This window comes from Xiphophorus maculatus, chromosome 10, assembly GCF_002775205.1.
Source record: "Xiphophorus maculatus strain JP 163 A chromosome 10, X_maculatus-5.0-male, whole genome shotgun sequence".
Classification (NCBI taxonomy): domain Eukaryota; kingdom Metazoa; phylum Chordata; class Actinopteri; order Cyprinodontiformes; family Poeciliidae; genus Xiphophorus; species Xiphophorus maculatus.
This window is the reverse complement of record NC_036452.1, coordinates 439,716-466,716: the sequence shown is the minus strand read 5'-3', so window position 1 is coordinate 466,716 and position 27,001 is coordinate 439,716. Positions and strand designations below refer to the sequence as shown.

Here is a 27,001-nt window from a genome sequence, read left to right as displayed (position 1 = left end):
CGTGACCCGCTCAAGTCTCCTCACCGACGCTTCCTATTGGAAGAACAAGGAAGCGGCCGACGTCTCTGAGCTCTGATTGGCCACTCTGTTCTCCGTGCGCGTTTGACAGGGGGCGTGCCGAGGCGCGTGCACAGCAGAAAGATGGCTGAAAGGAGAGAGAAACAGTAAATAAAGTCTAAAACCTGTCAGAAGGTCGAAGAACCGAGAGCAGAACCGAACCTGGACCTGCTGCGGCCCGAAGCTGCCGGAATTCACCGGGAGCTGCCGGAAACTACCGAACCGAACTTCTCCATGAAAGGCAGCAGGTGAGACAGAAATGTATCTGCGCAACATCAGCGAGCGTGCATACACACACACACACACACACACACACACACACACACACACACACACACACACACACACACACACACACACACACACACACACACACACAAGTTCATCATCCGGAACCGAACCATTGGGTTGGTGAGGTCAAAACCAGTCCGGGGGTTCTGGTTTTCTGGTTGTTCCGGAACCAGAACCTCAGCTGGACCAGAGAGAACAGGGGACGTCTACTGGTTCCGACCCGGTTCGACTCGGACCGGGTCTTCGATCAAACTTTATTTATAGAGAAGTTTTCAGACACATGATGATGAGCAATAATTATATTGAAAATGTAAGAGAAGATTTAAAGATGAAAATCAATGATGGATGGTTTTGGAATTTCAGATCTATAATTTCAGATCTATAATCAATAAGGTTCATTGATCAGCCAGGTGATGACACCTGGAGGCGATTGATCATCCAAACATGGATCAATAATCAGGTTATTATTGGTGTCTGCTCTCTAAGCTTACTGGAGGCATGCAGTTGGGTCAGGGAGGCGTTGGTTCTGACCCGACTCCAGTTCTCAGCTCCATATCTCAGCCGTTTGGTCCACCAGAACCATCAAAACCACCAGAACCATTCAGAGTCCAACTGGGTCACAGACCCCTAGACTAGTTTCTAGACCAGCTATCATTCTCATTCCTTCCCAGTTTAAAGAATTTGTCCAGGTTTTCCTCCAGAACGTTCGGTTCAGAATAATGCTGGTTCTGACCCGGTGAAACATCAAGAACAATCTGGGTTTACCAGCTTCTCCCACTGCTGGAGGACTTCCTGATTTCTGTCCAATCACAGCCCAGAGAGCAGAGAGACTCACTTACTCTCATTCACTCCCAGTTGATTTGATTCTGGCTGGTTCTGGAGAAACTGGACCCAAAGGTTCTGTGGGCTAGAAGCTCCAGAAAAAGTTCTGTTTCATTCTTATTGGACCTTATTGAACCGGTACCTGCTGCCTCATCCTGACTGTCATTTCCTGTTCAACCAGCCAATCAATGCACAGATGAGTCAGCTGTGCACTTCCTGCTTTTGGAGCAATCTCTGTCCGCTTGGTGTTCACATTAGAACCACATCAGAGGTCACTTCCACCAAACCCAGACTGAGGTTGGTAGGTGGACCAGAGTTTGTTGTTTGATCCACAGCAGAGTTGGATTAGCGTTCACACCAAACCGCTTTCCAGGCAACTGGAGTTTGACGAAAACAGGACTGGTGTGGATGCAGGTGTGAACAGTGGCGGAGCTAGACTTTTAAAGTTGGGGGGGTCAGGGCTATCTCGGAGGGGTTGACAAAAATGAGAATGTGTGTATATATATATATATATATATATATATATATATATATATATATATATATATATATATATATACAGTGTAGATCCACCTATCTCTACACCGTGTTCCAAATTATTATGCAAATTGGATTAAAGTATCATAAAGATTATATTTTTCGTTGTGCTATTAAATGTATACATGGTATTGTGTGTCTTTGAATCACTATAACTAATTTCAGAGAGCTGGTTGATTAGTTTGTCTGCTGAGCTCAATTATAGGAAATCTACTTCAGAAGGATGTTCCACATTATTAAGCAGGCCACAGGTTTCAATCAACATGGGAAAGAGAAAGAATCTCTGCTGATGAAAATCATCAGATAGTGTAGTGCCGTATGACAAGGTATGAAAACATTAAATATTTAATGAAAACTAAGCGTTTATCATACTGTGAAGAGATTTGTGGCTGATTCAGAACAAAGATGGTTTTACAGATAAAGGCAGAATGAGGAAAGTTTCTGTTTGACACATTCATGGGATTCAGAGAGCAGCTGTTAAAATGTCCTTAAAGCAGCAAACAGTTATTAGAAGCTGCTGGAGCCTCAAGGTGGAGGATCCTCCAGAGGCTTGTGGTGCAGGAACCTACTATTGGGCCCCTAACCAGAGCTCACAAGCAGAACCGGTCCCAGTGGGCCCAGCCGGACATGAAGATTCATTTTCAAACAGACTTGTTCACTGATCGATCACCCTATTGATCAATAGAAGAACAATTTATGTCAGAGTATCATCTCTGATCTGGACCTTTAACGGACCAGAGGTTCTGGAGTGTCCAGCAGCGGATCCGCTTCAGTGGGATTTTTCTCCTGAGCGAGAAAACGATCAGAGTTCTGCTGTCTAATAATCACTTCATTTGGTGAAATGTTACCTGATTTGAAAAACTTTCTCACTGCAGAGAAAAAGCTAAATATTTCGTTTGATGACTGCAGAATGGAAATAAAATGATTTGTTTTTCTTTGACGGACAACGAAAAACTCAACGAACCTCTGCTCCAAACTACGAACATTGTCGCCCGCCTTCCCTTCTTCAGTTTTTTTTGGTCTTTTTTTGGAGGATCAGTAAATAGGGTTAGGGTTTTACCATCATTGCCTGGTATGAAGTGGTTTAGCCTTTGAGTTGCACCACAGCCAGAACTAGAGAAAGCATAAAATATATACTATATCATCACATGGATTTCTATAAAGTTTTATACATTTCCTTTTCATATATTTATTATTGTTTTTCTTCTTTGGATATTAGGTTGGCTTACAATGATTCCAAATAATGTATAGGAATGACCTGGTGCTGTTACATGTCAATCATCTGGGGGGGGCAATCAGATATCAGGGGGCCCAATGCCCCTCTGGCTCCGCCCCTTGGTGTGAATGCAGCTCATGGTGTGATAAGTCAGAGTTCCCATCAGGCAGTGGAGAGTAGTAGTAGAACACGGCATGGCTGGTCCTCCATGTTGTCTAACACAGTGGTTCTCAAACTTTTTTCAGTGATGTACCCCCTTAAAAATATATTTTTAGTCAAGTACCCCCTGACACTGGCAAAACATTTTTGGAACAAAAAAGAGGTACAGTGCCTTCTTTTTCACTTTATCTATACTTTCAGCAGCATTGCTGCTACGCTTTAGCCGCGTCTCCATAGATACAGTGTAGTCATGATAACGACAGGTTGTTGACGAGTGCCCTGGGTCCGTGGGTCAAACTAACTTGGTGGGGGGGTCCGTTTTATTTTAAAGGATATTGAAACTAAATACTGAATATAAAATTCAGTGCATGAACACACATTTATATTTTATCGAACTTTTTACAAAATAATTTTTCCCAAGACTTATTATGAGGAGCCTACTGATTTTTTAAAGATATTTTGAAAAGCTTCACGTACCCCCTGCAGTACCTCCACGTACCCCCAGGGGTACGCGTACCCCCATTTGAGAACCACTGGTTTAACAGGTTGTCGTTCTCTCCTCAAGACTCCATTTCCCATCATGCCTGTGGACATGGCCATCAGGATCTGCCTCGCAAGCTCTCCTCCTCTTCGCTCCTTCCTCAGTAACCATGACTGTCAGTACGCGCCAGCGGCTGCGGGGCCGAGCTGCCGCCCGCTGCGACCGTGCCTGTCCTCAGGATGCTGCGACTCCGTCTCCATGGAGACGCCCACCTCTGCGCCAAGGAAGAGCCCAAGGAAGAGCGTGGCGTTCGCGGACTCCCAGGGTCTGGCGCTCACCACCGTCTACGTCTTTACCGAAGACGACCCGTTGGCTGAGCTGCAGTTCCACCTGACAGAGCTGGAGGGCGCACTGGACCTGGAGGTCAAAGGTAAACAGCAGTCAACTAGTGACGCGTCTATGCAGATGTTCTGCAATCTTTTATCAGTTAGGGTCTGAGAACCAATTTAAATACCAGGAAAACCAATTGGAACCACCTAGAACCGGCCCAGTTTCCAGGAGGTTCCAAGTGGTTCCAACTTGTTCCACTTGATCCTGGTTTGTTTCAGTTGGTTCCAGTTGAACAGTCTGAACCTGACCTGGATTAGAACCTGTTCTAATTCTCACTTTGATCTCTGGTTTTGCTCTGCTTCTAGACTCAACAGAATCGGGTTCAGGCCTGGTTCTGGATTTCACGCCACCAGCTACAGACTATCTGGACCTGAGGAACCGGCTCAAAGCCCAGCAGGTGTGTCTAGAGACCTGTTCGGTGCAAGACCACCTTCTCTCTGGTACCGTCCAGGTCCGGAACATCTTCTTTGAGAAGTCCGTCTCAGTTCGGATCACGTTCGATTCCTGGAGCTCGTTCCAGGATGTCCGGTGCCGGTACCTGAACAACGTCTACGGCTGCCCTGACATCGACACCTTCACCTTCGCCGTCCCCCTCCCTCCGGACCTGGTTCCGTCCAGCCGAGTAGAGTTCTGCATCTGGTACCAGACAAAAGACCAGGTCCACTGGGACAACAACCTGGGAAACAACTACCGGCTGGCGATGGCGGACCCGACTGGCCGTCCAGACCAGGCCTCTGGCAGGAGCCCAGGGTGGGATGTTCCGAGGGACTGCGGCAGACAGAAGACGGACAAAATGGACTTTGACCCGTTTGGAAGTCCCAGAACTTCGTCGGGTATCTTCCCTGAGTGGCAGAGCTGGGGCCGGGTGGAGACCGGTGCCCCCTACTGGTGAGGAGGGACGCTTTTAATCTGACTGATTTTTATCAGGCAGAGATTCTCCAGAACCGTCCGGAACCAACCGGATCTCAATCCATTCCTGAACCAGCTCCAGGGGAGCCTGTGCTGTCCTCACAGAGCCACAACTGAACCAGAACTGCTGAAGGAACCTGATCCAGAGACGCACCAGAGCCAAACCAGATCCAAATATCTCCACACCAGAATCTCAGGAAGTGTCCGGGTCCAGGACCAGCATTGAATTCTCCGAGCAACAATGGAGAGAGGTTCCTTGGAGAACCGGACCTTCTGAAATATGCAAGAAGAACCTTCAACAGAACCTCAGTCAGGTTCAAAGGAAGAAGCGACTTCCAGAGCTTAGAACTCCTCAAACCTGAAACGGACCTCAGATCCTCAGAACTTCATGGCGGTTCTGAACCAAGACCCAAAGATCCATCCAGCTTTGTTCTCGTCTTCTGGACCTTCTGAGACCCAACCGGTCTTTATGGGCTCAGAGTTCTTTGAGACCATCTTTGTTTTTTCACCATCATGACCAGAACCGGTCCCACAGATGCTGGACCCGCTCCAGAACCGGCTTCTGCAGTTTTATCAAATGCTTTGGACCCTTGATGGCGTTCAGTACCAGTAGTCCATCCCCAGTTCACATGTTGAGTTTTAGCCGGTCCTCAAAACGTTCTGGTATTGGTTCCTGTTTCCATGGTGACCTGCAGGTCCATTTTTTTCCATAGAGAAACTTTATGATTGGACCGAGGTTCTGACCCATCTGGACTTGAAAAAAAAGGGAGAACTACTGTGTCAGAACCAGAACATCAGACCTGTTCTACAGGTGGTCCAGGTGTTGATCCACAGAAAGTTTTAACTTTAGTGTTTCTGTAGAAGCTTTGTTTGTTGTCATGGTAACTGCTGTAACTCACCTTCCTGAAGCCTTTAATTGCTGAACTGCTGCAGTGCCCTTACCTGTGTGTGTGTGTGTGTGAGAGAGAGAGAGTGAGAGTGAGACAGGAAGTATGAAGGGAAGTGTGTGTAGAGGGGTCATCACCATCCTGCATCGGCTGGCAGCGCCGTTTACCTGACCCAGGTGTGTTTCAGCAGAGAGGTGTGTGACGGGGCCAAGTGGCCCCTGAGGTCTGGACTTGGGGACCTGCTATAGAGTTTTATGTCTGTAGATGCTGAGACGTTCCCATGGCGCCTGACGGCTTCGTGCTGCGTTCAGATGTCACTGTAACAGTATGGTGACATAATGTAGCTTCCTGCTCTAACAGGAAGTGATGTAACTATGACGACTGACTGATCCTTTTGTCTTTGTCCTTTAAGAGTAAAAGTTTAATAAAGTTCACTCTGCTTTTATTTCCTCGAATAAATGTTGATTTAAAATCAAAACAATCTAAGAATGAATTGACCGGTTAACCAACCAGCTGGTTAACCGGTCAGGTTTCAGCTCACCAACCCTTCTGCAGCCCAGTGAAACAACCAGTTACCTTGGTAACCAGCTACCCAGTCTCAGGTTCCACCTGTTGAATTTTTGGACTCTGAGCCGAACCAGCCGTCTGCCAGTCAGAACCACCGGAACCAGTCAGGTTCTGTTGGGATCAACCGTTAGAATCGGGTAGGTTCTGAGTGGAACCGCTCCGCTCGGACCCGGTCCGTTCGTCTGATTGATCAGAGTTCTGCAGGGTTCTCTTATGGGTCAGTACTTCATCCCGGGCCCTTGGCCCAGTCTGAATTTTGATTGGGCCAACAATTGAAGAACCACTGACCCGTTTATTCAGAACCACCTCAGGTCAGTGAGTTCTATGGTTCCTGGTGGGAATATGGGTCTAAATACAGGTTTCCATGGCAACGCAATGCTGTAGGAGTGACAGCAGAGGAGGAAGACCATGAAGAAAGAGGGGCCTGACCCAAGTTCTGGAGGCTTGACCCGGTTCCGGGGGGCCCGAACCAGGCTCTGATCTCCAGAACCAGAACCATTGGGGCAGCAGCAGAACAGCAGCTGATCCAACCAGCAGATTAACGTTTTAATCCTGCAGGGCTCTGACCTTTGACCCCTAATCCTGTCTCTACTTTCAGATCCCAGTTACATAACAGAGCAGCCCTGTAGAACGGCCCGGCCCGGCCCGGCCCGGCAGTGCGTGGCAGAGATGCCGCCCTGCCTTTATTTGGTCCTGAAGGTCACATGAACTGGACCGGCTGCTGGTTCTGTTCAGAACCGGCTGAGCTACTGGAACAGAACCAGCAGCCGATCCAGTTCATGTGACCTTCAGGACCGGCTGCCAGTTCTGGTTCTGGAACCGTCCGAGTACCGATCCGGATGTAACTTCAGAGAGGTATAGCGAACCAGAACTGGGTCAGGTGATCCGGATTGGATCGATCTGATCTGCAGGATCGACCGAGCTCCTGCAGACCCATCGGACGCTCAGATTTCTGATTTTAGAAGGAGCCTCAAACGCCTCCTGTGGTTCTGCCAGCCTGTCTGAATGGACCAATCAGAACCAATCGGGTTCTACTGTTTTACTGAGGGAGTTCTAGAAGAACCTGGTGAGGTGTTCAGAACCAACAGATCCAACTGCCTCTGGTTCTGACCCGGGAAGTTCTGTAGAACCTCCTGTCAGCGGTGTTGCCATCCTGATGGTTCTGGTTCCAGTTGAAGCTGATCGGGGTCATCCCAAGCCATCGCTGCAGTCATGATGCTACAGGCTCCTGCTGCTATTCCAACCGCTAACGTTTTGTTTTCTCTCCATAGAAGCTCCACCTGATCTGCTGCTCTGATTGGCTGATTTCTTCCTGGAGGCGGAGCATCACCTGATCCTGCTGCTAACTTTGTACTTTGATTAGAAACTTCTCAGTTCTTATGCTCTGTTTTCTCAAACCTCCAGTCGGCCGCTGGTACTGAACCCAGTTCTGGTTCTGGTTCTGCTGGAGGTTTCTTCCTGTTAAAGAGGAGTTTTCCTCTCTGCTGTCGCCCCCTGCTGGTTCAGGTGGAGTGATGCTGTGGGTCAATGACTCCATGTTCTGCTGCGTTTCCTCAGAAACTTTATGAATAATAAACTGAGTTTAATGCATCGATTTATAACGAGGATCAGAGGATTGAACTGAAACCATTCATTTATAAAGAACAGCTGAACTGAACTGAACTGAACTGAACTGAACTGAACTGAACTGAATTGAACTGAACCAGCAGGCTTGATGTTCACCAGAGACCGGGTTTGGTCTCCTGAACCTTCAGGTTAATATTTCAGTTGAACCGGGTCTGTGTATATTCAGACAGTTATTTTATTCTTGTCCTTTCAGGTTCTGTTTCAGGTTCTGTTTGTTTTCATACCTTTGCAGCTTGTAGAATGGATCACTGAAGGTTCTGATTCTGGGCCTTTCACCAGAACCAGACCCATTACAGCTGCTGCAGGGGCCCTGATGTGGATCAGAACTTTCTGTGCTGATACCTCTGAAAACGCTTTTTAAGGTTCTGCTGGTACTTAAAGTTCTTCAGTACCCGGCCCAGTTGTCAGGTCTATATTTCTACTACTGGTTCTTCAGACCCATCAACAGACCAGCTAGTTCTGGTTCTGGACCTAGAAGTTCAGAGTGAATGATCTTGAGGGTCTTTCAGGTTCTGAACCAGAACCAGTCTGGGCAGTTCTAGACTCTGAGCCCATCAGAACCAATTCCAGAACCGACCAGAACCTCCTCAAGACTCACAACGATGATGATGATGATGAGCCTGAACTCTGGTGACCTTTAGATGTGTCTCTGCTTCAGCACACCTGAGTCACATCATGACGTCATTATGACGTTGGACTCAGCTGTTTGAAGCGAGTTGGACCCGGGAGAATTCCGGCCAACCCGTGTTAAGATTCGAGCGATGAAGAAAACGTCACTACGGTCACGTGACGCGTCGCTTCATATTTGGCTATCGCACATGGCCGCTGGACTTCCGGCACGGCTCGGTGCAGCTTGCAGGTGAGTTGAGCTCAGGTGAAGCAGTTGATGGGTAAGAACCTGAACCCACGTTCGGAAAGGGACGGGTTAATCTAACAACATTTTAAATTAGAATATTGTTTTTAATCAGAACATTTTGATGACTGAAATGTTGGTTAATTGCTGAAAACCTAAAAGTCCAGAAGAATAAAACTCAGTTTCCTGCAAGTGAAGCAGCTTCGGCGGCTTCCTCTTCCGGTTCTGGTTCCGTTGGATCTGACCTTTACTGAAAAGATTTGAGTCGAAGTTTTGGAGAACCGCCAGCCTGTCTGGTCCCGAACCTTCATGAAGATGATGTGATGATTTCAGCCTGTGGAACTTCACAGGTTCTGTTCTTGGTTCCGTGGTTCCGGTCCCACAGCGTCAGCCTGAGGTGGGTCTGGTCGCTCAGACCGTGTCAGCAGATTTTCTCTTTTTTCATTCTGCTGAAATCTGCAAATATCCAACACTGAAAAAAGGAGAATCGTTGGTCCAAGTCAAATAAATGGCTTCAACTCTCAGCCTTTTATTAAATGAAGTTTATCCAAAATAATTTCTCACTTTCAACTTGATGAATGTATTTTTAACTTCAGTCACTTGTTGTAAACTGAAGTAATTTACTGAACTTGGATGAGCTGTTCTTGTTTTTCAGTGCAGGAGCAACAGTTTCATCTGAACATTTGCTCTAGAACTTGGACCAGAACAAACTGAAGACCTGGGTTGGAACAGAAACAGCCTTAGTGAAGGTTTTTAAATGAGAACCTTTTATCTAATGGCTCTTGGTCACTTGGTGATCAAAGGGCCTTTGACCTTTGACCTGGTCTACCATGCTGTTGACTACAGAACCCTTTTATTGCTGTTGGGGATACCGGAGCAGCCATGACACTTTGTGTTAATGTCAGCGATGCTTTTCCACTTCCTCTCGTCTCTGTTCTAAGGCTGTGGTCTGTTGATTGTTGCCTGATTGCCAGATCGATTAATGGTTAATGGGTCAATGGTTCCATCAACCCTCTGTGGAAACGTCCAGATGGCACCAAACTTTAACCATGATAAAACTGAAGGGATTTTGTTCAGCTGTGTTTCTGTCAGGATCTCTTTCTGTGAATCTTGGCTCTCTTCAGCTGAATTTGAAAGTCTGTTGCTAATCTGAGAATGATTTAAACTCTGAGTTTAAATCATCCAACAGTCTTAAAGAAGCGTTTCTTCCAGTTGAGGCCTAACCAAATGGTTTGTAATGTGATCATGTTGGGTTGCTCAGAATGCTGCAACTCGGTTTCTAACAGAAAATCTTAGGTAAACTGACAGTTTTCTCCTCCGTGTCACATGTAACCCGCAATTAGTAAAGGACTTTTATTTTTGCGGGCCCACTTCCGGTGTTGCCCAAACTCTAACTTATTTAAAGCCCCGCCTCCAGCGCGCAGTAAAAGATCCTCACCTGTTCCACTGATTGTGGTTTGCTGTTGGCATCTTCCTCAAGAATTCCTCCAAAAATCTTTGAACCTATTGATTTGATTGCTGGGTGAGTTTGTTATTTGTTAACAGTATTACTGTTTCATGTGGTACTTCTGCTCGATTTCTCATTGGAGCGTTGTTTTATTAGAATCACTGGCATTGTTTACCTGGACCGTCACCAGGATTCTGTTGGTGCTGATTGTGGCTCAGTAGGGCCCAGTCTCTTCCAGAAGGTAACTTGTTGCTGAATTTTGTGTTCTGACACGTTTACATTGATGCTGAGGCACTGAAGTTTAAGATAAAATTGATCAGAACAGAATGTAGCTACACTTAAGTTGATATTGCCCAGTATATTTATTTATTTATTTATTTTCCTTCCCTCACTCTGCTTGAGTATTTGATGATTAATTGATTTTATTTTTCTTAATTGATATTTTGGAAGTGCACCTTAATTTTAGCACTTTAACTTTAAATTGATTAGTTGAAATATGATAGTTTTGTTTTATTTAAATTATGGTTAATTTAACCTGATTGAAATGTTTAATTATTAGGAATCTAATTATTGCATTTAGTATGCATAAACTAGATGTTTAAATTTAATAATTATTCCCTTTGTATTATATTTGTACATAATTGTTTTTGATAAACACTTAATGGGTTTTCTGACCTTTTAGGTCGAGTTTTTTTTCCACCTGTCGGATCAGAACCTCATCTGGATCAAAAGATGGCGAGCTAAGAATGGACTATGGACTTTATGATTTGGAAATCAATTTATTCTGAGTCAATTCTCATGTGTCTCATTGTGTTGTAATTGTATGTTTTTTATTCAAATCACTTAATATATATTCACCAAAACTAAAATCACTGCCTCCTGTTTTTTCACACCTCAGGCTCCTTAAAGGCCGCTCTTCTGATGCTGCTTATGTAGCCGCAGTTAGCTGCTTAGCCCATAACTGTTACACAGAATAGATTTGATTGTTTTGGGGGGTTTTGATGATGAATAAATGCTTTCGTCTTCGTCAGGTTCCTGACACCGACCCGCTGATCTATCTGATCAGCTGCTTCTGGTTTTTAATCAGGATGGAGATCGACCTTCTCCAGCTCCTAAACTTTGGATCAACCTGACCTCTGACCTTAGACAGACATCCTGACTTCCACTGTTAAATCTTTTAAAACTAATCCGGCTTGAGTTCCTGTTTAATTAGCCTTAAAGTTATTTTTTTTTCATTATTCCAGTTCATTTTGTTCTGATTTGTTTCCAATATTATCAATAGATATCTATATTCATTGCGTATCATCATTAGTAACTCCCAGCACTGAAAGAAAGAGACTAATTTATGATTATTATTTATGGAATAATTCAGACTATTTTGTTAATAAATTCTCTGATTTGTTTAGAAGTCAGCGCTTCACTCATCATTCCTTCAATCAAGTTTTATTTGTATAGCACATTTCAGCAACAAGGCATGTCGGATCATAAAGTTATGCAACAGAATCAACATTTAGTTACGAGCCGTCGTTAAATTCTTCTGAAGGTTTTATTGGCTCTAGTGGCTTTTATTTGACAGGAAAGAGGGTGATGAGAGAAGACATGGGGCAAAGGTCACCAGGCTGGGAATCGAACCTACGACGGCCGAGTCCAGGACTAAGGCTGTTCTCCACCCCTGCGCCACAGCAACGCCCGTCGTTAAATTCTTAATCAATTTTGATTCAGAGCTACTCCAACCAGATGGGTTTTAGTCAGGACTTAAAGAAACTCTGTTTCGGCTGTTTTGTAGTTTTCTGGAAGTTTGTTCCAGATCTGTGGTGAATAGAAGTTGAATGCTGCTTCTCCCTGTTTGCTTCTGGTTCTGGATGGAAACCAGAACCAGAACTAACGGGTTGATCCAGCAGCAGCAGCAGATCTTTAATCTGTTCATTGATTTCTAAACTACCAGCAGTTTAAAGTCTCTCAGTGAAGGACTGTAGAACCGGGTGGTGTAGAACCGGGTGGTGTCGCTATCCTCCTGGTTCTAGTCAGAACTCCAGCATCAGCGTTCTGGACCGTTGGGTTGTCAATCAGACCTGTGAAGACGCTGCTGCAGGAATCAAAGTCTGGATGAGTTTCTCTGATCTGAGACTTTAGTCTTTAGAAATGTTCTGCAGCTGGGAGAAGGCCCACTCTGGAACCGGCTTTATGTGGCTGTGGAGGGTCGGGTCAAAGGTCATCATTACTCCCAGATTTCAGGCCAGATAACTGGTTTCCAGCTGTAAAACCTGAAGCTGTGTGTTGACTCTAGATCTATAAGTCTAGATCATTCCTCTTTAGGTCCAAAAATGATAACTTCAGTTTTGTTTCTGTTCTGCTGGAGTTTTTGATCTGATTAAACAAAAGAATTTACATTTCATTAATAATTTATTGATTACAATTATCAATGATTACATAAGCTAAACATTGATGTGAATTCTGGTTCCCAACAAACCAGAGGTCCAGAACCACCCCTACACTTTCCAGTCAGAACCGGTTCTGAAGAACCAGAGTAAGTTTCTCTGGCAGTAGAACTGGGTTGCTTCCTGAAGCTCTAAAGATCTAATTATATCTTTTTTTTTATTTTATTTTTTTTATTGAATTTTCTCTTTTTTGACATAACAAATTTACACACAACAAACTTAACATTATAACATGTACTTATACACTCTTGCATTCACTCCCACACTCACCCTTCAAACCTGCATTTGTTTGGTTCCAAAAATATCAAAAATCTTTTAGATTAACTTAGAGAAAAAAGAAAGAAAAATAACAGAACAATATATGAATAGAAACTGTAGACAAGACAGCCATTAATAAGTTCCACCTTCAGTCCCTATGATCTTCATATATGGCTCCCAGAGAGTCTCAAAATCCCGTTGTTTACCCTTGGCGATGTATGTTAGCTTTTCCAGTCCGAGCGAATTTGCAATTTCCTTCCTCCAGAGTCCCAGGGAGGGTGCATCCATGCCTCTCCAGCATAATGCTATAGATCTTCTGGCTTGAAGAAGTCCATAGTCTATCAATTTAGTTTTCCTCTGTGATTGTTTAAATTCCGCTGGGTATATTCCTATAATTATATCTTTGGTTTTATATTTGGGCCAGATTCTGGTCCGGTCTGGTTTCACTCTTCTCCCATGCCTCTGTCCTCCAGGTGATGGACGCTCGACTCCAGATGGAGGAGCTTCTGGCTCTGGTTCTGCAGCGGATCCACATGGAGGAGAGCAGCATGGCTGTGGAGCGAGGCGAGAACCAATCCTGGCGGTCCTTTTTCTGACGGGTCGTCTGGTTCTGGTTCTGATGGTCTCGTGTCCGTGCAGAATGCCTGAGCGTGGTGCAGAACCTGGAGGCGGTGAGGCGGAGCTGGCAGCGGGCGGAGGCAGAGCTGAAGCGCTTCAAGGAGCTGCTGGTGAAGTCGGACGTGGCCAAAGCAGCTCTGGAGATCCAACTGAAACACGCCCGGAACCAGGTGGACGTGGAGATGAGGAAGCGGCACAAGGTGGAGGCCGACTACCAGCACCTGGTGAGGGAAGCTGACAGGTTTCTGATCTCAGCCGCAGCCTGCGGGAGACGCTAACGACTCCGACCGCTTGCAGGAGAGGCAGATGCAGCTCATGTGTGACATCCTGGTCCAAGACGGAAAGTTCAACGTTTCTCTGAACGATGACCAGAAAAACCTCTTAGCAAAACTCAACCAGCAAGGAGCCAACGCCACACTGCGCCACAGCACCAAGAGGTGAGGGGACAGAAACAGGTTCTAGTGGCAGGACAGGAGGTAAAGCTGCAGACGATGCTCCTGGTTTTCCAAGCACAACCGTTTCAGAACCAGACCAGACCAGTCGCATCCAGAGCGGCTCTCTAGAACCATCCAACCGGGTCGGCTGTCGTTGACCTGTCTGATCGTCTCCCAGCAGGTTGTCTGTCATCGACGAGTCGTCCTTCCTATCCCACTCCGACATCAGCTACGACCGCACCGAAGACTATGTGGTAGGATACACACACACACACACACGGACAGGACTGTCCCACTGATCAGAGGACGTTTGTCTTCATATATCAGGACCTGGACACCACGCTGATCAAACCTCTGAGGTCTCGAGCCCGAGAGCGGAGGGTGAGTTCTGATTGGCTCTGAACCCGAGAAGCTGACAATGATCTTGGTCTTCATCCTGTCCTCTTGATGTCCTCCTGTCTTCCATCCTCACCCTGTTGGCCCGTCTCTGTCCTTGTCGGTCCGGTGGGTTCGTGAAGCGCTCCTCTATGGGTCAGCCAGTCGGAGGTCCAGTGGCGAAGTGGAGCAGAATTGGGAATGTGTCTGCAGAGATCCAGGAGAGGAGAACAGTTGAGAAGGTGAGGAAAAGCCAAAGATGGTTTGTTTTCTTCTTGAAGACCAGAACCTCAGACTGGAATAGGAGTTCCTGACAGCTGGACCCAACAGAACTGATAATGGTTGTCCTCCTGTTGGTCAAGTTGAACATTGGAACCAGCCGCTGAAGTAGACTGAGGCACATCTCAGGAAACTGATGGCTGTTCTGGTTCGGGTTAGGTGTGGCGGTCCGGGTCGGGTAGACGAGGAGTCGTACCTCATATTGGATCGACCAGAAAACGATGGATAGATCCAGACTTCCTGCTGGTTGTGGATCCATTATTGTTGTTTGTTCTTGTTATTGAGCAGCATTAATCTCAGATATGAAACGCAATCTAAGAATATACTTTTGATAACAGAGCATAGGCGTAAATCGCAGGGGAGTCGGGGGGTCCGGACCCCCAATCTTGGAAAAGTCTAGAATTGTCCCCCCCCAAAAAAAACTCATTGAAGAAACATTTGCATTTAAATAATATCAATATGAAAAGGCAAAAAAAAAAAAAAACACAGAATGAAATAAATCTGCCATTTATCTCAGAAAAAAATAAGAATGAATTTTTAGGTCCCCCCTACCATTATTAGAACAATGGTTCAGTCCAAAGTGTAGGAGCAGCAACAGCAGCTGAACAGAGGAGCTAGCTGTGAGCTGCTAGCTGTTAGCTATTAGCTGTGGCTCTGCATCTCAAATAAAATACCCTCCAGTAAGTAAATACTTAAATCAAAAGACATGTAAACATTTTATTTACTTTCACTTCTCAATAAGAAACACATGAACAATAAAAATCAGACTGCAGTTTATTTCATTACTTTGGCTGAATTATGATAAGCTGCCTCTTTAACAAAACTGCTACACTGCTTTCATAGACCTGAGCTTTTTTTTGTCAAAAGTAGTAAACATCTCATTCATATTTAGCTCTTTAACTTTTAGTTCATTAGAAGAGTTTGAAACAGGAGGGAGGTTAAAGTGTCGGAGCCAAGAACAGAAGAGGGAACGGATAGAAAAAATAGAAAGTTGTGCTTTTATTTCTCACCGTCTTCAACGTAGAGCCTTTAAAACCACAAAATAAAATCTGAACATTTTTCTATATAAACCCTGGTGCTTTAAATCAGTGGTCCAAACCTTTTTCTCACCGCAGACCGGTCAAGACTTGGCTATTTTACTGCGGCCCGGTTGGGATGGGTTGGAGTGAATTGTCAGATAAGGCTTCTGCATGCTGGTGTGTAAGCTAAAGCCTAGTTCACATGGCACAAGTTTACATTTTTTGCCCTGGTTTCCTTAACTGGGAGCGAAAACGCAACCTGTTGAATATGACAGGTAGCCAATCAGAAAACGCGGTGACGTAAGCACGGAGGGGAATCCCAAACAGATAACATGGCGCAACCGAGAGTCAGGTGGACATCGGAGATATGTGGAAACTATCATGTGCTTAATAAACATGGATGTTAATTCAGTTAAAAATGTTAACTATGAAAAAACATAACTCACCTCCAAATCATAGAGCAGCAAATAGAGCGGCTGCTCCGCCATCTTTTATCAAACATCTTTTCTTTTTGTTTCGTCTTTTATCGCTTAAAATGAGCCACAAACTATCACTGCTGCTTCTACATCATCACCCTGTTTGATTATTCTACATTCATGTTTGGTCTGTTGGGGTTTTACTGGATTTTCTTCTGGAATCGGTTCTGTGGTGTGTTGCTGCTGGACTCATGAACCGACCGAACCTGTTGGACTTTTATCGGCTCTGTGGTCACAGAGGTTTGGAAAATCGGCCCACAATCCTTAAATGGTGTGAACCAGACCTAAAACTCACAAGCTCCTCTCCTCTCGTCTCTCCACTGCCCTAACACTCTCTGACTCTGGTCGCTATGGTAACGTTTACATATCCCTTCAAAATAAGATACAGATGCGCCACAAAAACGAACATTTTACTTTGGTGAAAACTTTAACTCAGGATAACGACTAATGGAGCCCTGAGCTTGTTTCTCTGCAACCAGACGGTCCATCTGGGAGAGATGAGAGACGATGAGACCGGAAGTGTTGCTGATGCTCAGGGTTCTTGGTCTCTAGTGGAGAAGCAGCTTGAAGCTTCATTGCCTCGTTAACATCCGGTCACCATATCATGCAGAGCTTGGACTGTGGGAATCACAGATAAATCCATCCTCCTGGCTCTTCTCTGGGCCTTTTCCCTTCACAAAGAAACTTTACAAACAATCTGATCCGTTTCTGACTCATTTTGCTGCTTGTGGCTCCATGTTGGCGGCAAGACGGAACCGAAAGAATCCGGTTAAAGGATTTTCAAAATAAAAGATCCTATAGACTCAAATAATACATAAAACGGAAATATTTAATTATTTCTTGTGCGGCCCGGTACCAATTGGTCTACCGACCGGTACCAGTCCGTGGCCCGGGGGTTAGGGACCACTGTTTTAAATGTTACATTTAAGTTATAATACCCCCCAGACATTCATTTCTATCTAATTATTTGTTCTTTGTCACCAAGGACATGGCAAAACTAAAAACTGCTTTAAAATAAAGCAACTTAACAAGTTATTATTTAAATAGCCCATAACTTCTATTGAGAGCAATTTCAATAAATCAATGTTTATGAGGAATTTTAATAAGAGCAGTTATTCATTAAAGCTTTTTTATTTAGAACCTTAAATTTTTGTAAAGGTGTAGCAGTGATTAGATCAGTGAGACTGAACAAAACTCGTATAGAAGCAACATCTGAATTTTAGTTGCATTTCTCTGCAGGCTGTTTACTGAAAATAAAACATTTGATATACATTACTATTCATTTTTGGTCCTACAGCTTGAATGTGGTTTAAAAACTTTCTAAACCACATTTTATGTTGCATTTCTATGTAACTTTGCCGACCCCCCACCAAAATTGCTCTTCAATCAATCAATCAATCAATCAATCAAATGTTATCTGTATAGCACATTTCAGCAGCAAGGCATTTCAAAGTGCTTTACATCATATCAACACAGAAACACAAAGTCATCAAGTGGGGGTTCTTGCCTTTGTATCCATAAAAGGTTTACCGGTTCCACTCCTACTGTGTTACATGGAACCAAATACCTTTTGGTATTTTTGTTCAATCTCACAGTCACGCATTTTAAAACAGCCTTTCAATGTTTTTCTTCCGGCACCAGGCTCCGTTCACCTCTTTCACGGAATTTCGCTCTGGGACTCCGTCGTTCCTCACGGATTTTTTTGCAATTGCAACATAAAATCAACAATCAGACCATGATATTAAGTCAAGTTCCATCAATAAATTTGTAATTAATTACATTTCAAATACAATTCTAAACAGGTGGGATTTTAGTCGAGATTTAAAGGAAGTCAGTGTTTCAGCTGTTTTACAGTTTTCTGGAAGTTTGTTCCAGATTTGTGGTGCATAGATGCTGAAAGCTGCTTCTCCTCCTTTGGTTCTGGTTCTGGGGATGCAGAGCAGAACCAGAACCAGAACCTGAGAGGTCTGGAAGGTTGATACAACAACAGCAGATCTTTAATGTATTGTGGTGCTAAGCCGTTCAGTGATTTATAAACTAGCAACAGGATTTTAAAGTCTATTCTTTGAGCTACAGGGAGCCAGTGGAGGGACTTTAAAACTGGTGTTATGTGCTCTATCTTCCTGGTTTTAGTCAGAACGCCAGCAGCAGCATCTGGATCAGCTGCAGCTGTTTGATTGATTTGTTGGACAGACCTGTGAAGACACTGTTGCAATAATCAATACGACTGAAGATGAAGGCATGGATGAGTTTCTCTAGATCTGGCTGAGACATTAGTCCTTTAATCCTGGAAATGTTCTTCAGGTGATAGAAGGCCGACTTTGTAACTGTCTTTATGTGGCTCTGGAGGTTCAGGTCAGAGTCCATCACTACTCCCAGGTTTCGGGCTGATCGCTGGTTTTTAGTTGTAATAACTGAAGCTGTGCATTGACTCTAGATCTATAGCTCTAGATTGTTCCTCTTTAGCAAGCACTGGACCGGAGAGTCCGACCCAACTCTCCAGTCGATTCAGTAATATGTCATGGTCGACACTGAGGTCCAACAGAACCAGCACTGTGGTTCTCCCACAGTCTGTATTTATATGGATATCATTAAATACTTTGACTAGGCCAGTCTCTGTGCTGTGGTGAGACTGGAAACTAGACTGGAAGGAGTCAAAGTGGTTGGTTATAGTTAGGAAGCTATTTAATTGTTTAAACAACTTTTTCAATAACTTTGATGAATGGGAGGTCAGAGGTCAGCCTGTAATTCTGCAGTAGTGATTTGTCCAGATTCTTTTTTATCAGTGGTTTGATTACTTTTTTACTGCAGCCAGCTTTTAATCTAAAGTTGGCTGCAGAGTTTATAGCAGAGCCATTGTCTCATATTTTAATCTAATCTCTAACAAAATCCCAAGTGTCTGGAAATCAGCATTTGTTTTGCCTCTATTTAAAGGTGGGGAATCGTCACAGGTAAACAATTACAGACCAATTTCTAAACTATGTGTCCTAGCAAAAAGTTTTGAAAAATTATTCGCAGATCAATTGAATATTTTTTTAGATTCAAATTCTGTTTTACAAAATGTACAGTCTGGTTTTATAAAGAAACTTATTACTGTTACTGCCACTTTAAAGGTTTGTAATGATCTTATCCAGGCTCTTGATAACAAAAAACTTTGTGTTGCTTTGTTTATTGATTTATCAAAGGCATTTGACAGTAAATCAGGCTTTTAATTGAAATTCTACACAGGATTGGGCTCTAGCATCAAGCCACCATGTTGGTAGCTGATTATCTGTCAAACAGAACCCAGAGAGTTCAACTGGCTTCACTTCTTCTATCCTTACTATTTTAAATGGTGTACCACAGGGCTCAGTTCTGGGTCCACTTTTATTCTCTATTTATATAAATAACTTGTGTGACAATCTGTCAAATGATTTTTATCATTTTTATGCAGATGATTTAGTAACTTACTGCTATTCTGCATCACTATCACAGGCCACACAGTATTTGCAGTCTGCTGTCAATGTAGTTCAAACACGTTTACAAACTGAAGTTGGTTTTGAATGTGGATAAGACAAAAGCAAAGGTTTTTTTCACATGCTAGAAAACTATCAGAAATCCCCCTATTGTTTACCACTGCTGCTGGAGCACAAATTGAGTTTGTCAGTAATTATAAATAGCTTGGCTTTATTCTAGATAAAGAGCTTTCTTTTAAAAATCACATAGCAAATTTGTTATGAACATTGAAAATGAAGATTGGGTTTTATTACCGAAATGGATCTTGTTTCTCTCTCAAAGCTAGAAGTAAATTGGTAGCAGCGACTTTCCTGCCACTTTTGGATTATGGAGATGTTTTTTTTTTTTTTTTTTTTTTTTTTTTTTTTGTAACCCCTCCAGGGGGTCTTTTTGTGGGCTCTAGTGTCCCTTTTCATGAAGTAGGCTGACAGGAAAGGGGGAGGGAGAGGGGGGAAGACATGCGGTAAATGTCGCCGGGTCCGGGAGTCGAACCCGCGACAGCCGCGTCGAGGACTTGAGGCCTCCAAATGTGGGTCGCGCTAACCCCTACGCCACCACGGCACGCCCACGATTATGGAGATGTTTTATATATAAATGTTTCAACCAAATGTCATTAAATACTGTGTATCATTGAGCTTTAAGGGTTATAACCGGTAGTAGACGTCTTACACATCATTGTGATTTGTACGCAAAAGCTGATTGGCTCCTTTAAGTGAACGGAGAAACAATCATTTAATGATCCTGATCTATAAATCTCTACTCGGTCCAACCCCAGCATATTTATCCACTCTCCTACATAGAACTGTCGGTTCTCTTCGCTCCAATAACATTATTCTTCTGCATGTCCCACGTTTTGAACTGAAAAAGGGAAGCAGGCATTCAGTGTTTTGCCCCCACAGCCTGGAATCAGCTGCAGTCTGAACTTAAGATGTCGGAAATGATTTCACTGGACTTATTTCGATCAGTTCTTAAAGATAGGCAACAAGATTCTATTAAACAGTGTCATTGTTTTTAAATTGTTTTTATTGTGTATATGTATTAATTGTTTTTATTTTGTAACCAGGTTGCTGTGTATTGCAATGTTTTTTGCCCAGGTCCCTCTTGAAAATGAGATCTAGATCTCAGTGGGGTTTAGCTGGTTAAATAAAGGAATATATAAATATATACACAGCCTGGCCAAAAAAAAAGTCGCCACCTAGATTTAACTAAGCAAATGGGTACAAGCCTCCTATTGGATAAGTACTGCATAGGCCATTATCTTTCAGCTGGCAGCAAGTTATTTAACCCCAGCTGATGCAATGAGTAACTCCTCATTTCTTAAACAACCATGGCAAAAGACACATCCTGTGGTCGTGGAAAAGACGTTAGTCTGTTTAAGAAGGGTCAAATCATTGGCATGCATCAAGCAGAGAAAACATCTAAGGAGATTGCAGAAACTACTAGAATTGGGTTAAGAACTGTCCAATGCATCATTAAAAACTGGAAGGATGGTGGGGAACCATTGTCTTCCAGGAAGAAATGTGGTCGGAAAAAAATCCTGAATGATGGTGATCGGCGATTACTTAAACGTTTGGTCAAATCAAATTGAAGAAAAACAACAGCAGAACTCAGGAGTATGTTTAATTGTGAACGCAAAAGCATTTCCACACGCACAATGCGAAGGGAACTCAAGGGGTTGGGATTGAACAGCTGTGTAGCTGTAAGAAAACCTCTAATCAGTAAGGCTAACCAGAAAAAAAGGCTTCAGTTTGCTAGGGAGCATAAAGATTGGACTCTGGAGGAATGGAAGAGGGTCATGTGGTCTGATGAGTCCAGATTTACCCTGTTCCAGAGTGATGGGCGCATCAGGGTAAGAAGAGAGGCAGGTGAAGTGATGCACCCATCATGCCTAGTGTCTACTGTACAAGCCTGTGGGGGCAGTGCTATGATCTGGGGTTGCTGCAGTTGGTCAGGTCTAGGTTCAGCAACATTGTGGCCCAAAGAATGAGGTCAGCTGACTACCTGAATATACTGAATGACCAGGTTATTCCATCAATGGATTTTGTCTTCCCAAATGGAACGGGCATATTCCAAGATGACAATGCCAGGATTCATGGGGCTCACGTTGTGAAAGAGTGGTTCAGGGAGCATGAGACATCTTGTTCACACATGGATTGGCCACCACAGAGTCCAGACCTTAACCCCATTGAGAATCTTTGGGATGTGCTGGAGAAGGCTTTGTGCAGTGGTCAGACTCTCCCATCATCAATACAAGATCTTGGTGAAAGATTAATGCAACACTGGATGGAAATAAATCTTGTGACACTGCAGAAGCTTATTGAAACAATGCCACAGCGAATGCGGGCTGTAATCAAAGCTAAAGGCGGTCCAACAAAATATTAGAGTGTGAGACCATTTTTTGGTGCCGACTTTTTTTTTGGCCAGGCAGTGTATATTACTGCTGTTTTCAAAGCCTGGGGGAAAACGCCTGATGAGAGCGATGAGTTTACTATTTGGATCAGATCAGTAGCAATAACAGGCAGGACTTTCTTAAAGAAATGTGTGGGTCGGACATCCAGACAGCAGGAACTGGAGCTTAGTTGACTTATAATTTCCTGTAGGGATTTATAATTAAGTAGTTGAAATTGGGTCATTTTTCCTGTATTTATTTTGTTTTGCACAGCATTTCTTAAGAAATGTTCCTGTTTATGGTCCCCCAATAATGAGATGAGATTTACAAACTTGTAATAGAGATGGATCTCCTCTTGTTTTATTTTGAACGCAAATAAAAAGAGTCAAATACAAAATATCCCTGAAAAGAAGTTGGAAGTAAAACTCTTCACAAGATCTAATAATTAGTAATAGACTCATAATTAATGTAGACTCATTTCATCTTCTATCATTTCTCCTCTGCTGTGCTATTCCATAAATCACACAAACTCCTCCATGAACAAACACATGGATCTCTGTCCCATGCGATCACTAAACATTTGTTGAATGTGTCGTGGAAAATGTTTCCAGTAGATTCTTTGGTGGGTTGTTGGTTCGATTCCGTACTCAGTCAGTCACTCACCACCGTCACAGGGTGAGTGACTGAAGGTCGTGTGAAGCCTCATATTTAACCCGTTTTCCCAGAACTGCAATTGTCAAAATAGTTCTGGTGATGTTCCACACTGGACCTCATGGTTCTGGTTGTTGTGACTCTAATCTGAACACAAAGCGGTCTGCAGTCATCAGACCAGCCGGGTCTGTAAGACCCAATCCTTCAGTCCTGAGATCACAGCTTCTCTTTCTTTGGTTTAAAACGAACAAAGTTCAAAAAGCTTCTTTCAGGAAAATGTCCCATGATGCTTTGCTGTAGAAGACATGAGGCTGACATGAAAAAGCTATCAGAACCCAGCAGGGACCTGTTGGTTCTGGCTTCCAACCTGTGTTCTGCTCAGGAAGTGGAAACCATCGTGAAGGCATCCGTGGCGACTCCAGATGCAGGCGGACAGAACCACGTGGTTCTGGGAATCGCACAGGTTTGTCCCGATGACCCGGCTCGCTCCGCCTCCCAGGAGGGGGCCGTCTCCGTTCGGGCCGCAGGAGGAAGAGGTGAGTGGTTCTTCTTTCCACAGTTGGGTTACATCTTTAGATTCTGATGATCAGGAAAAGATCTTCATCGGGACTTTGACCTTTAACTTCCTACAGGTTCCACCGCTGCTTTACAGCTAAACTAGCCCCCCAGAACCAGATCTGAATTGTCTGGTAGCATTCCTTAAGATGACATTTGTTGTGGATTTTGGACTTTAAGAATCAGAACATGGAGTCTGGATCCACAACAAGCCTGGATTATCTAAACCTATTTAAACCTGGACCGGGTCTGGACTTCTTCTGGGATCAGAGCAGAAAATGGTTAAATACAATATGTAATGCATGAGAACAACCAGCAGAGGGCAGTCTGTCCACAAAAAAACTCAACATCAGCTGACAGAAACCAGTTAAGAGAATTGCATGTTTGGACCGTAGGGGACAGGATGGACTATCTTGGACGTTGTGGATCATATTTCTTCTTAGAAACCATTGTTGTTGTTAGAGTTCTGTTGGTTCCTCATACATTTGTGGTTCTTATTTCTTGCAGAATCGAAACGCATGGAAAGTTCTGGTCCTCATAGTTGGATCTGTTCAGCTGGCTGCAGTTTAATTGTGACAGCGTTCTGATCCTGCTTTATCCAGTGTTCTGGATCAGAATTGGTGCTGGTTCATCTCCATTAGATCATTTGAACTCAGGTCCACCCTGAAGCCCTTATTTTCTCCTGAATTTTGTCAGAACCAATCAGAACCCTACTGCAGCTTTGGTATTGGTCTATTTGGTACCAGTTCAGCGCTGCATCCTGTCTGGATTTCAGTTGCATCAGACCTGCTGTAAGGCAGGGAAATGGACCATGAGGTCCAACTGGTGATGAGAAGGTACTTCTGGTCTCTGATTGGTCTTTCCATCTTCTCCTCAGATCAAACGTCTTTGTGGAGCTCCAGCAATGAGAAATCGGTGGAGCTTAACGCTCCTGTGGAGGACAGAAACGTTCCGGTTCTTCAAAAATCCTTGAGACACGAGTTTCTGTCTAAAACGGTACATAAATCTTACTGGACATGATCTGGGACCCTATGTCCAATGCAGGGCTCTCCAACTGCTCAAGAGCTGCTGCCCTGCTGTATTCCTGCCCAACACAACGGCATCAAATGCTTGAACTACACCTTCAGCATGCCTTGAGTTGATCCACGTGTGTTAGAGTAGGGATGCATCGGGACAGAAGCCCTGTGGACTCTTGACCTTTGAGACCTCTGACCTAAAGTTCCTGAGTAACCTGAAGTGTCCTTCCAGGTGATCCGACCAGAGACCTGCACGCCATGTGGGAAGAGGATTCGCTTTGGGAAAGTGGCTGTAAAATGCAGGAACTGTCGGCTTGTTGCTCATCCAGAGTGCAAACAGAATTTCCCCAACAGCTGCACGTCCTCCAGCGGAGTGACAGGAGGTGGACCTCTTAAGGTACCTCTGTTGGTTTAGCTCAGTGTGACCCGTTGCATTCGGTTGCCTGCAGAATAAGCGACCGACAGGCTGGACTCGCTCTGGTGGGTTTGTAGAGCTCACTCGCCTCCAGGCTCCTGTGGGACTGAAGGCGAAGACGGGGACAGAAAACGGGCTCTGGATTTCCCTGCAGGGAGGAAGAGAACCTCCCTGAGTGTTGAGAAGACGTTTGAACCGACTGAATGATGGTCAAACTAAGCTGCAGGGCCACAAGTCCACCATCTGGACTTCATCTGACAGACATCAGAACACCAACAGAACCAACTGATGTGTCTGTAGCTCTGATTTAAGTTCTGCTCTGTTTTAGAACTCTCTGGAAGCTTTTGCTCCTTTGACCCATCCCAGAGTTCCTCAGGTCATCTTGGACTGCGTGGCTGAGATTGAGCGGAGGGGTCTTCATGAGGTGAGACCTTCGCTATTGTTCCTTCTCTGATCTCTGTAGGAACAGTGTACTGTTTAAGTGTACTGTTCTTGGACTTTAACAACCTTGATCCACCAGAGAACTATCCACTTGTATCTTTCTACCCCGTTGTCTCATGTGTGTCTGACCTGTCCTCTTCAGAGAGGCCTGTATCGGGTTCCTGGGGGAGAGCGTCCAGTGAGAAATCTCAGAGATCGGATCCTTCAGGGGAAGCCTTCTCTGATGCTCAGTAAAGTTCAGGACATCCATGTAGTCTGTGGGGTCCTGAAGGACTTCCTGAGGAGGCTGAGGGAACCCCTAGTCACTTTCAGGCTACACAGGATCTTCATGGAGGCTTCAGGTAGAAGAATCAATTGCAAGTTTGTTTCATAACCGGCTCTAATCATCCACTGAAAAGTGTCTGTCTGTGTTTTAGAGCTGGATGAGGACAATGGTTCTGCTGTCCTGTACCGGGCCGTATCCGAGCTGCCGAAGGCCAATAGAGACACCCTGGCTTTCCTCATGATTCATCTCCATAAGTAAGAACCTTCATCAGATCAGAGGTCTGCAGACAGAACCCAGACCTGCTGTCATGTCTTCAGAACCAACCTGTTCTCCTTGAAATTCAGGGTGATGAGGAGTCCGCAGTGCCAGATGGACCAGAACAACTTGGCCAGAGTGTTTGGACCGACCATAGTGGGTCACAGCATCGCTGAGCCGTCTCCAACAACCATCATGAAAGACACTACCATTCAGCCAAAGGTCTGTTTAAAAGAACTACCGGCCTCGGTTCTGAGCTGGTTGTGGTCCCCTTGGTGAATCTAGATCAAATGATTGCTCATGTCCCCAGGTTGTCTACTGCCTGTTGTCCATTCCTGAAAACTACTGGAGACAAGTCCTCACCGTGGGGACGGACCAGAACCCGTCTCCATCCTCCTCTAGTAAGCTCAGCCAAGAGGAAGGGCTCGGTGGAACCCAAATACACAGATACGAATTCAGAACCTTTTCTCAGGTTTTGCACTGAAGTTCTGATCCAATTGTTTTCAGGTCGATTGTTTCAGCCATTGACGTCTCCAGAGCTAAAGAGCATCTACAGAATGACCAGCCCAGGTTCTGTGCGAGAAACAATCGGAAACCTGGGGAACAACTTCAGCACCACGTAAGACCAGAGCAGACCGGTCCCACTATAGGGTCCGCGTCAGATCCACTGTGTCTCACCGTCTGTCCTCTGTGTCCCACCGTCTGTCCTCTGTGTCCCTCTGCCGGCCCCCTGTGTTCACCAGGTCCAACTACATATTTCATGATGTTTTTCATCCACAATAACTTGTTAGTTTGTGCTGATCTCCTCATTGTTTGCTGTTTGTTTGGATGTTTTCAGAGATGGAGTGAAGCCTGGAAGGAAGTTCTTCACTTCACCCTATTGACCAACAATAAGTACTGACCCAAGCCTCTTTGCAAAAGATACCATCATTTCACCATAAAAAATACATTTATTATGAAATATGCCACCAGAAATGGAAAATAAGTGAAGCTTTTCAGCTCTTGACTTGACCTTCTCTACAAAACAGAACTTCTTTCAGCTGGGCTTAGCTGGACCAAGTGGCCATTAACTAAGACAAACTGGATGGCTTTTCCAGGATGTTCTGACCAGTTGTCTTATAAACTTTTCAAACTTATTTCTAAACCAAGAATAAATCTGGAAGTATTTGACTTGAACTTTTAATCTAGATGATGTTTACAGAAAACTAGATTTTCCTGAATGTGAAATGAAAAATGTTAAATAAAGCTTTGGTCTTGCAGAACATTTGCTTGTGAGTTTCATGAGATCCTTCAGATGGATCTGAAAGCGCTTCATCGTTTTCTGGAGATGTTCCCAGATCTACCATCTCAGCCTGTTTGGAGAGTCCAGCAACAGGAATA

The 27,001-nt window shown here is 44.3% G+C and overlaps 2 protein-coding genes across 4 annotated transcripts; both read left to right on the top strand.

Annotated features, from left to right (window-relative positions):
- The first annotated feature begins 104 nt into the window (after nt 1-104).
- Nucleotides 105-26,877, top strand: LOC102218933 (rac GTPase-activating protein 1-like). Of its 3 annotated transcripts, XM_023341617.1 has the most exons (18): nt 105-305; nt 7,588-9,192; nt 13,412-13,502; nt 13,578-13,780; nt 13,854-13,993; nt 14,169-14,244; nt 14,318-14,371; nt 14,509-14,607; nt 23,057-23,210; nt 24,107-24,225; nt 24,478-24,642; nt 24,989-25,084; nt 25,244-25,442; nt 25,518-25,620; nt 25,711-25,843; nt 25,932-26,022; nt 26,129-26,240; nt 26,460-26,877. In XM_023341617.1, the coding sequence occupies exons 3-18, from the start codon at nt 13,415-13,417 to the stop codon at nt 26,503-26,505; spliced, it is 1,878 nt and encodes a 625-aa protein (XP_023197385.1). In that variant the 5' UTR covers nt 105-305; nt 7,588-9,192; nt 13,412-13,414; the 3' UTR covers nt 26,506-26,877. The 3 variants fall into 3 exon arrangements, with proteins under 3 accessions (XP_023197385.1, XP_023197386.1, XP_023197384.1); XM_023341618.1 differs by lacking the exon at nt 7,588-9,192 and having other exon boundaries at nt 14,172-14,244; XM_023341616.1 differs by lacking the exon at nt 7,588-9,192.
- On the top strand, nt 3,663-4,845 carry LOC102222834 (protein phosphatase 1 regulatory subunit 3C-B-like). The gene is made up of 2 exons (XM_005816589.2): nt 3,663-3,993; nt 4,259-4,845. The coding sequence occupies exons 1-2, from the start codon at nt 3,663-3,665 to the stop codon at nt 4,843-4,845; spliced, it is 918 nt and encodes a 305-aa protein (XP_005816646.2).
- Nucleotides 26,878-27,001: the final 124 nt, after the last annotated feature.

Coding starts and splice junctions, on each gene's coding strand:
- LOC102218933 (XM_023341616.1), top strand. CDS start 13,415: ATGGACGCTCGACTCCAGATGGAGGAGCTTCTGGCTCTGGTTCTGCAG. Junction 25,621..25,710: donor CTCATGATTCATCTCCATAA/GTAAGAACCTTC, acceptor CTTGAAATTCAG/GGTGATGAGGAGTCCGCAGT. Junction 26,241..26,459: donor GGGAACAACTTCAGCACCAC/GTAAGACCAGAG, acceptor GGATGTTTTCAG/AGATGGAGTGAAGCCTGGAA.
- LOC102222834 (XM_005816589.2), top strand. CDS start 3,663: ATGCCTGTGGACATGGCCATCAGGATCTGCCTCGCAAGCTCTCCTCCT. Junction 3,994..4,258: donor ACTGGACCTGGAGGTCAAAG/GTAAACAGCAGT, acceptor CTCTGCTTCTAG/ACTCAACAGAATCGGGTTCA.